At 36.7% G+C, this 10,269-nt stretch overlaps 2 protein-coding genes across 2 annotated transcripts; one reads left to right on the top strand and one right to left on the bottom strand.

Moving 5' to 3' along the window:
* Positions 1-667: 667 nt before the first annotated feature.
* LOC113348740 (transcription factor IIIB 60 kDa subunit-like) lies at positions 668-7,091 on the top strand. Its single transcript, XM_026592591.1, has 20 exons — positions 668-879; positions 975-1,098; positions 1,205-1,286; positions 1,483-1,558; positions 1,732-1,817; positions 1,918-1,994; positions 2,211-2,267; positions 2,364-2,476; positions 2,618-2,697; positions 2,810-2,896; positions 3,214-3,294; positions 4,305-4,469; positions 4,554-4,676; positions 4,769-4,856; positions 4,958-5,091; positions 5,350-5,430; positions 5,641-5,769; positions 6,201-6,290; positions 6,472-6,525; positions 6,676-7,091. Exons 2-20 carry the CDS (start codon positions 1,037-1,039, stop codon positions 6,901-6,903), a joined length of 1,893 nt encoding a protein of 630 aa, XP_026448376.1. The 5' UTR covers positions 668-879; positions 975-1,036; the 3' UTR covers positions 6,904-7,091.
* LOC113348741 (WAT1-related protein At4g01440-like) lies at positions 7,046-9,539 on the bottom strand. The gene is made up of 6 exons (XM_026592593.1): positions 9,194-9,539; positions 9,048-9,110; positions 8,425-8,785; positions 8,079-8,237; positions 7,783-7,934; positions 7,046-7,702 (listed from the first exon to the last, which is right to left on the bottom strand). Exons 1-6 carry the CDS (start codon positions 9,394-9,396, stop codon positions 7,549-7,551), a joined length of 1,092 nt encoding a protein of 363 aa, XP_026448378.1. The 5' UTR covers positions 9,397-9,539; the 3' UTR covers positions 7,046-7,548.
* Between the last annotated feature and the right edge of the window lie 730 nt (positions 9,540-10,269).

The raw sequence follows: 10,269 nt of genomic DNA, 5'->3' as shown, positions 1-10,269 counted from the left end.
AGCGAGCGCTGGCTTGACCGTCGAGCGATGGACACTCTATCGCTCGCTGGAAACTTTATCGTGTATGCCTATATGTTATTCCTGATATATAAGGATATGGTGAGTTTGGCAGTTTGTGATACCCATAGTGGGTACATATATGCCAAATATCAATTTTTGACATGTGCATAAAAATAGGCCTTAATACCTCACCGTTGTTAAAATTCGAAAGAAAACGATCCAGAATTGATCAGAAATAGAAAGAAAAAAACGTGAAACTCAATTTTGATATCTAAAGAAGTGTGATGGACAAATTAAAGTCCAGTGACCATATAGACATTCTCCCTTTGGTCAGACTAAGTAAAAAAATTATTATGATTATTAACTAAAATACCTGGACAAACAATGTTGAATTTTACTGACCTACCAAAAATGTATGAACCCTTCAAAATTTTCATGGTTCAAACGATACATAGGGTCCATAGGCAATTGGAAACCCACCTTAACATGAAAATCGTCGGAAACTAGAAAACCTTTTGCTTTACACTTTTATCCGTCCGCATACTTTTGGTGAGAATTTGGACAGTTAGACAATCACAAGTTCACAACCTTGTTAAAAGAGATCGTGCCGAAATATGTAAGCAACTCATTCATCCACAGCCTGGTCCTGGAGGACGGACAGACAAGAATTGACATAAGTGAGCAGTTAGTAAATTCAATAAATTAGAAGGGTAAAAGTCAAAATCTGAAGATTCCTCTGTCTCTCTATCTAAAACCCTAACCAGTAACAACCCAGAACTTCAGATCATGTTTTAAATATCAATTCCCGCCTCTCATTGTTTCTATATAATCACGCAATTACTGCATTTTTCCTCTAAAAATACTCGATTTCATCAAAAGGTACTTCAGTCTTTTTATGGTTTTCCATGATCATCATACGAACCTTCTAATTCAATTTGAATCAGTTGTTGACTTTATGTTTCGTGTTTATGCAGGTTAATCTTTTGGTAATCGAGGTTTATAGAGGCATCCAATTCTGATTCACTAATTTACAAAAATGCCTTGGTGTGACCATTGCAAAAAGAATACTCCAACAGAACGTGGAGATGATGGTTACTTGTAAGTTCTATGATTCGTGTAAAAAAAAATGTTATTTTATATTTCCAGTGTTTTGAGGAAAGATGACATTATATCTTTCAAAATTGAAATCCTTTCATTGATTTAGGTGCTGTATGGTCTGCGGAAAGGTTGTTGATCAGGATATGTTCTCCTCTGAAGTCACATTTTTTAAAGGCGCTGGAGGCCAGGTTTGTTGTTGTTACATCGTTATGATATTTTCTAATGTACTAAAGGGTTAGTCTGGAGTCTGGAGACTCGAATTGCTGACCTCGAATATGTTGGTCAATCTATTGGCCAACTGGGCTATTCTCAATTGGCTATTTTATAGTGTTATGATTACCATTACTACTGTTTGAGAAAGTACTAAATTCGGTTGTTTTGTAGAGCCAAATGTGTGGAAATTTTGTGAGGAGTGTGGAAAGTGATTACTCAGAATCATATCATAGGACATTAAATAAAGGTTTGTTTCAATCTGCTTAAATTTGTGGTTCATTCAAGTAAAGAATATCTACATTTCAATTTGCGGAGTTATATGCCCAGAAAATTGGATTTGCTGACTAGACTTTTCATTTCCAGCAATACTGATCTCATGAACGTTAATCATTCTAATTTGTATTCTCCAAATTGGCGCAGGAAGAGATGAAATCAGTGATATGGTAATAAGTCTTAACATAGGTGGTGGTGATTCTGTAATTGACGAAGCAGCTCAGTTTTACAAGGTTCTTTTTCGGGTGTTCATATGATTTGAAAGCAGTTATTTAAATGATATGAAAACACTTTTAACTTGTTTGAATGACAGACTGTTTCTTCCATTTTCAGATAGCGGTTGACAGAAATTTCACCAGGGGGCGCAGGACGGCACAGGTTGCAGCTGCGTGTCTTTACATTACTTGTCGGTAAGTGGAGGTCATGGATAAGGGTTACACATTTTTCTGGTTTTGGTAACTTCGACATGGGTTTCATTTCTAGCCTACCCCAACTTGTTTGGGACTAAAGGCTTGGTTGTTGTTGTGGTAGGAGTGCTTCTCAAAATTTATTTATAAGATTGAAGTATCTGAATGTTTGTGTTAGTCTTCTGCAATTAACTTTTTTGCATTCTTTGTCTTCCGTAGAGAAAATAAAAAGGCATACCTTCTCATTGATTTTTCAGAATACCTGCAGATAAATGTGTAAGTATGCCTTCGTGTTCTCTTTTACATCGACTGACTTTCTGAATGCAGCATTAGTTACTATGTTTTCATCTCACACCTGTTGTTATGTTCCAGTTACGTACTAGGAGCTGTGTTTTTGCAGCTCTGCAAATTGCTGAGGCTTGAAGAACAACCTTTTGTTCAAAAACCTGTTGATCCTAGTCTTTTCATTCACCGTTTCTCGGAACGTAAGCATTTATCAGCTTCTCATATTATATTAGAACCGTATCTCACCGATCGTAACCCTATATGCATATGTTGATAGTCAATTAGTGGTTGGACGGGGGATTCAGTTGAAAAGAATAATATGTCATGCATGTTTATTGTAGGTTTACTGGGAGAGAGGAATCCTGATGTGCCTAAGACTGCGTTGCGCATCATAGCTAGCATGAAGCGAGATTGGATGCAGGTGGAATTTAGCCCTTAACCACTTGAAGCTTAATTCTTAGCGACAAGGCTCAATTATCAATCATATGTATACATCTCACAGATTAGTTGTTAAACTGGCTGTTTGTTTACAGACTGGACGAAAACCTAGTGGCTTGTGTGGTGCAGCATTATACATATCTGCACTTTCCCATGGACTTAAGTACTCGAAGGCAAATGTTGTAAGTCAGGCGTATAGTATTTCTTTCCAGTAGTTTCAAAAATCTTGTCAATTTTGGCATTTTCTGTTCTATAGCCGATTCAAAGATCATTGCACTTTTATCCATTATTCCAAAAACATTTTTCCAGTGAACTTATTTCATGAATTACATTGTTCAGAATCTTTAGATAATCTCTCTTCTACTTCCCAGGACCAAATGTACAATATACATGATTTTCCAATGTAATTTGAGTTCCTTTTTTTATCATTTATGTGTATAGTATCAACTTTGCCGCAATATTTGAATAGTATCTAATGAAATGGTTCATGTATATACAGGTAAGTGTTGTGCATATCTGTGAAGCAACATTAACTAAACGTTTGGTTGAATTCGAGAACACCGAGTCGGGGAGCTTGACAGTAAGCTTGTTACCATAACCTTAAATAGTTAGATATTTGTTAATTAATGCCATAATTACTAGATTTGAGAGTGTTGAAGGGTTTCCTTTAACCATTCAAAGTTACTCTTGATGGTCATGTGACACTCTTTCTTGGATGCTTCTTTTGGAGAAGCCAACTATCTAAAGTTTCTTCTTCTATAGATTTTAATTCGAGTAGAACCAGTGATATGATTTAGCAATCTCTGCTACAGTTGTCTTGTGCACTTGGAGGAGATGGGCTGGCAAGAGGATTGGGTTAAGAACCTTGTTGTCCTTTTGTTAACCTCGGGCATAAATGTCATATTCTTAAAGAATTTCAGGATGTTAGATTTTCTTTTGCAGACTTCGCCATGAGGCAGTTTATTTAGTACATCACACTGGCATTGGGTTTTTCATGTATTTACACAGGCCCGAGATAATAATTTTTTTTGAAAGTTTCTTGTTTTATTCCAAAGTACATTGAGAAATCCAGCAAATATTTTTTGTTCTAAAGATAGATAACCAATTGAGAGAAGCAAAAATACAGTTTTCAGCCAATTTTTTCTTCCTTACTGATGGTGAGAAGTCAAACTTCTAATTTGAAGTAATTATCTGATTATTTAGGACACTATCCAGTGCATCTTTTAAAAAGAAACTTTTGTGTATTTAACTAAAATAGGTATTTCGCTCTTTCTTGTTTTCCAAGTTAGGTTAGTTTACTAAAATAGGGTTTTATGAAAATATTCTCTATTTCTATGTAATGAATATACATGACCGTTTATCCCTGTTTTTCTAACCATTTCACCCTATTTTCTACTGGTCACCGTTTCCATACTCCGTCACCCTATTTATTGGTCAGCTTTCCATACTCCGTCAAGTTGTTCCCTATTAATATTAAGTGCCAAAATTATTGTCTCCCTAAGATTTCTTATTTGTCATTGATTTCTTTTTAAGTGCCAAAGTTATTGTCTCCCTAAGATTTGATCATTGGGTATTTGTCATCGTATTCAGATTGAGGAGTTCGAGATGAAAGCAGTTGAATATGAGAAACAAGGTAGTTCACAAGAGCTAAATCTAGCAACTAAATCATGCGAGAAGGTGGAATTACTTTGTGAACACAAAGGCACCGGAAACCCTCAATTCGCCCACGGGCTTTGTAAAGCTTGTTATGATGATGTAAAATTCTGGCCCCCTGTTTTTTGTATTGCAAGATCCAGTGAGTTTCTGCCTTTTATCTTATGCTTTCATTGTTTGGTGTAGTTCTTTATTCTCTCAGGAGGACTTCAAGGAGGTTCAGAACCTCCAGCATTCCAGCGTGCTGAAAGGGAAAGGGAGAGAAGGGCGAAAGCCGCTACAGACAGCAATGCAGAAGAATCAAGTTTGGTTAGTACAGCTTTGTTTACAACCTGCCAGAAATTCACACCTCAATACCATCTCCCATTCTCATCTTTATTTTGTGTGTTATTCTTTGCTAGTTGGAGAAAAGTTCAGAGCATCTCTCCATAGAGAACCAAGATGTCATTGAAAAAGCGAAACTGCGCCCCACACCATCACAATGTACTGGTTAGTGGCCATAACTAGACTGCTGAAGCAAATATTAAACTTAAGTATTATCTTGCCATATCATATTTTCGTATGATTTAAATGCGATTTTATTGCTTCAGAGATGCAAGAAGGTGCTACAGCCGGCCATAAGGCAGTAGAGGAGGGTGCATCTGATCAATCACAGTGTGATGAGGGTATGGATGGTATTGCTGGTGATGAATCAGAAAGCCTGTCTGATATCGACGATGATGAGGTATGCTGGTATTCCATGTTCTATGGCTTCCTCCTCTCTTGTTCTTTATCTGTCAATTTCCCACTCCTCGTAGTTCTTTGCATCTGCATTCTCAATTTGCCTGCATCTAATTGATGATCGTCTCCACCGTCATTCTCTGGAATCACATGTAAACTCATCTGGTCAACTGCATAAATTTTGTTAGGTATATTGTTGTGTCCATCTTACTTTGTATCCAGTAGTAGTATTATGATTTGAAAAATAATACATTCTGTACAGGTGGACGGGTACCTTCACAATGAGGATGAAAAACGTTATAAGAAAATAATCTGGGAAGAGATGAACAAGGAGTACATTGAGGTAATAATTCGTCTGTAAACATCAATCCTGTGTTATGGAAGGTGATACATCTCCGAATTTCAAATAGAAAAACTAATTCATGCTGAAAAGAGAATGGAATAAATTGTGCTTCAGATCATGTTTGCAGGAGATATTTTTGTTGGAAACTATTGGAGTGGTCCACTACCCTAATACTTGGCTAATGTATTGTTGATCTGCAAACCTTTATAGGAGCAAGCAGCTAAAGAAGCTGCCGCAGCAGCTGCTAAGGAAGCGTTTGAGGCCAATTTTAAGAACTGTCCGCCAGGAGCACGGGAAATTGCTGCAGCGGCTTTAGCTGGTGTTGCCAAGAACAAAAAGGTACTTTCTGATACAGGGTTATATTTATTTTAACTAATGTTGGCAGTTTACTGTCAGACTTTTAACTAGTTTTTTAGATCACTAAATCCACAATGAACAATGAGAGTTAGAAAATGGTCAAATTATAGGGGCTATATAGAAAGAATGTGCTGCTGAGGAGATGATTGCGGTGTGATTTTTATTCCTGGTTATCTGTGGATGCTCTGTGCGTCCCAGAGTGGTTTTGGAACACCAACTCATGGTGCATAAATCACTTCAAAATTCCAGCATGCATGGAGTAGTTTCTTTCTACTTACTCAATTTCGCCAGCCTCGTTGAATTTAATTTTTGAAGCGGTTAGAAGCTATGGTTTCCTGCTTGTGAATTAGTTTACCTAGTTTTTTTTCATCAGCAAATTATAACTAATGTCTGAATGTTATCTGGCATTGCAGGAAAGGCAACAAAAAAGAGCTGCGGATGCCAAGAATATGGCTCCTGCTCAAACTGCTGCAGAAGCCACTCGCCAAATGCTAGCTAAAAAGGTACATGGGTCATTGATTATGTTGGGTATTCGCTTCCAAAAGACACCAGAGACAATTCAAAGCAGCTATCTGTACAACAAATTTTCAAGCAATTTATCATGAATGCTCTTTTTTTGTGTGTGTCTATCCTGTTTATAAATTTGTACCTTCTTTTTATGTATGTCTTTCTTTCCTTTCGCAGAGACTCAGCTCCAAAATTAACTACGATGTCTTGGACAAACTCTTTGATGACTCCGTACGTTCTTTTTTCTAATTTTATCTTTTATAAATCTAAACTACTGAAGTTAGATTGTTTCCATACAGCAGATTGGTTGCCATAATCATAATCATCCTCATTTAATATATTTTGATAATGTCTGCTAATTTTCTTCTTCTTATTTGACAGACAACTGCTGAGGCCATAAAAAAGAAGCGCATCGAATCTGATAAAAGTGACACACCTGCTAAAGTGGATGTAAAGGGCAAGGAGGATGAAGAACCTGAATCAGATCTCGTAGACAATGAGGATTATGAGGAAGATGGCAATGGAGACTACTATGGTGATGAAGCATCATATTATGGAAATGAAGAAGGCGGGTATGGTAATGATGAGGACTATGGTTACGAGTATTAGTATGTGTTTGTAATAATTTAATTTTGTGATACCTGGCTGGTGTAGCCTTATTTTTACCAATTTCTGTTGTTATATCTTTATTCTTTTCCCCATATGAACCTTAATAAGTGGGTAATAAGATGAGGGTAGTGGTGTCTCTTAGTACGCTTATGTAAATTCATAATAATAAGATGAGGTCTTACAGAAAATGTCTTTCAAAGGAAGTGATGTCTTGAAACATGAACCTGCAGCTAAATGTTTGAATATGAGCTACCTCTGTGATAAGCTTTCTCGGAAATCTCTCCCAGACTGGTCACCCCTTCTAGAGCCTTAACAATTCAGTTTGTTTCACTTTTCTCATTTTATTTCCCAGTTTCACAAGCTCAATAGTTACATAAATCATAATATGCTAGAAGATTATCTTTCTGATTTGAACAAGGTTAATGTAGACAATCAGAATAACGTTCAGTCTCATTGGACCAAGGTTAGTACGCTATAAAACTTGTATGTATCAAAACCAGGACATATTAGTCGAGTGTGCTAAAAGGCCATCCAGCTTCAAAAAATAGCCTGCCTGATTAACACGGAGAGGGAAAAAAAGGTAGTATGTGCCTCGAGTATTGAACAGTCGCGAGGATGAACTAATCCACATCAGTTCATTTAGCTTTAGCATTGTTGAATTTGATTGTTTTGTAGAAGTGACGAAGTCATTTGATCATCAAGGTCACCAGCTTCTATCAATATTTGGTATTTTTCTTCTTGAGCTTTGGACAAGAGATATATGTATAGCCCCACTATTATCATCACTGACCCAAAAATACTGCATCAACATTCACCGCTATTAAAAATTATTAACCAGGCCATAAGAAAAGCAAGAAAGGGGGTGGTGAAATGAGCTACCTGCCAGTGCCCATTGTTTGGCCTAGAAATATGGTTTCTAAGATGGTGGTGAAAAGAAGACCCAGAGGAGCAAAAGAGGCTACAAATACAGGGCCTTTTAGTCCCGCACACCATGCCACAAAAAAGTTTGCCAATCCACTATTTAAAGCTCCCTGCAGACATAATATGCAAATTTGGTATCAGCAATCAATATGCAAGCATATGTACCATGAAGCGACCTACTCATGACTTGGCTAAATCGAACTTCTGTTTGCACCTACTGATCCAAAGAACTAATTGCGTGTCTAAATACTTACACCAACTACGATATTGAGGAGCTCTAAATCCCACTTCAGTTGCCACTGGGATGCCTCACGGTTAAGGATAATAGCTACTATCCCTGTTTGCAGTGTTGCAAATAGAAACATTATAGTAGTCATGGATAACTCAGCTGGATACCTTCTTGTCATCGGCTCCTACATATATCACAGATTTATAATGGTATTAGGATACTGTAAAACAAGTGAAAGAAATGTCCAAATATGTTCGGGATTGATACTCCTGCCCAATCTGACATGCATGTCAGCTATGGACCTAACATTTCTTGGCTAGAATTGCTCATAAACTATTCTATAAGTGACTACGGCTGAATTTTAGACTCACCAGCATTAAAATCCATGTACTGAAAGCGAGAACGCCTATAACGACCATAACTAAACCAACAGTCGTAGTACTAACACTCATACCCATGCCGATGGAGATGAAATTATTAGGAGATGAAGATTTTGCTGCTTCAGTTAGTGATCCTCCACGCCAAAACATAAGAACCAATGCACCAGAAATTGACAACAAAGTTCCAAAGATTTTGCCAATTCCCCACAATGTGTGTAGTTGAAGTTTTTCTTGTCTTGTGATAAGCGAAAGAACGAATGTGATTGCAGGTATCATATTAAGTACTGATGATTCAAATGTACTTGAAATGAAGTAAAGTGCCGTTGCTAACATAATCTGTGCTATTGTCACTCTGCATCCATAACAAGAAATGAAACCTACTTTGTTAATAATCATGACTTCATTTTTCATGTACCCATTATCCACAAGGTTTTCACTTAACAAGGACAAAAAGTAAAATCGAGATCCATCATGGCATTCACCCCGAATAATTTATGTTTTCCAAGGCTATTCTTACAGTAGGAATAATTTTCATATCATGTGACAGTAGGAACCAAAATGTAAGCCAGGGTAAGGTATAACCTAATGCATGTAAAATTGTAAATAGCACATACCCAATCAAAGCCAACAAAAATATGCCTCCTAAGATTTGCTTTGTAAGAGGAGGCATCTTCTTTCTGTAAGAAACAAGAGAATTTTAGAGATCAATGTGATGGGAACACAACAAGAGATTAAATGATTAATGAAGTGTTTAATTTACCTTTCAAAGATGAGAGCGAGAAATCCCATGAAAAGAGTAGCTAGAATGAATTGATAAACTAAGAACACAGTAGAACTAATTCCCTGAACCATTATAACTTTACTTAATACTACATAACTTGCTGTTATAATCTGAACTAATATCAAACTTCCATGAGGACCTATTTTGTTGGCCATACTCTGCAAGGAACAACAAATCTCCATTGTTATCCTTATCAATTTGATTGACTTTTTATGATTACTTCGTCTCTCTATATCGATCTCTGTTTTCTTGTTATTCTTTAGTATGAAATTCTGCAATTCAAAGACTCCAAGTATATAGGTTTGTGTTTGTTATCAAATTCAGCAAAATGAATAGGAACAACCAACCAACTGTTTGCTATTAATCGAAAAATACACGTGGTTGTGCACGTGAATCACGTACCTTGCCTTTCTTATTCTATTTTTGCTGATTTAGTGGCTTTTGCATTTGATAGCGTGGTATATAACTTAGGCACTTTTGATAGAATGGGACAAAATTGACCAGGTAGCAGAGTTGTGGAATTTGACATTTCTACCTACTCCAGCAAGAAAATTGGTACATTTAGTACCAGCGCAGGAGTGGTGGTAGTCCTAACAGTAACGGTATACTGCTGAATCCTCGAGAATGGTCCCTTGTACCGGATATTGATTCGGTATGGCATCGGTGATACTGACAGGAATTGTTAAAGAATAGATTCATTCAAGCGTGTGAATTCTACGTGTACATTGAGTAACTGGCAGGTGTTAGTTGAGTCAGTTGTTAGTTACCGGTTCCATCTGTCATCAGGTCGTTGGTTAGTGTGTTGACCAATCATAGTCTTTAGATAGTCTCTTCTCTTCTTTTGTGTCTGTAATGAAAACCATTTTTTGAGAAAATCGATTAATCAAACTCAGAGAGATTGTCTAACGACATTCATCTCTTAACAAGAATTAGAATTTTGTTTAATTACACCTCGTTTGGTCCTAAAAATTGGATTCCTAGAAATTTAATTATAGGGTAATCAAATTAAACTAAAAATCAACTAATCTTGATTCATCATCAAAACATCAAAAAAA

The sequence above is a fragment of the Papaver somniferum genome, chromosome 2 (genome assembly GCF_003573695.1).
Source record: "Papaver somniferum cultivar HN1 chromosome 2, ASM357369v1, whole genome shotgun sequence".
Lineage (NCBI taxonomy): Eukaryota > Viridiplantae > Streptophyta > Magnoliopsida > Ranunculales > Papaveraceae > Papaver > Papaver somniferum.
This window is presented reverse-complemented; position numbering and strand designations above follow the sequence as displayed.

Excerpts from the sequence above, each read along its gene's own strand:
- LOC113348740 (XM_026592591.1), top strand. The coding sequence starts at position 1,037 with ATGCCTTGGTGTGACCATTGCAAAAAGAATACTCCAACAGAACGTGGA. Across the intron at positions 4,470-4,553 it reads GTAAAGCTTGTTATGATGAT|TTCTTTATTCTCTCAGGAGG; the intron begins GTAAAATTCTGG and ends TGTTTGGTGTAG. Across the intron at positions 6,291-6,471 it reads GCCAAATGCTAGCTAAAAAG|AGACTCAGCTCCAAAATTAA; the intron begins GTACATGGGTCA and ends TTCCTTTCGCAG.
- LOC113348741 (XM_026592593.1), bottom strand. The coding sequence starts at position 9,396 with ATGGAGATTTGTTGTTCCTTGCAGAGTATGGCCAACAAAATAGGTCCT. Across the intron at positions 8,786-9,047 it reads TTTTTGTTGGCTTTGATTGG|AGTGACAATAGCACAGATTA; the intron begins GTATGTGCTATT and ends TTATGGATGCAG. Across the intron at positions 8,238-8,424 it reads GTACATGGATTTTAATGCTG|GAGCCGATGACAAGAAGGTA; the intron begins GTGAGTCTAAAA and ends TGATATATGTAG.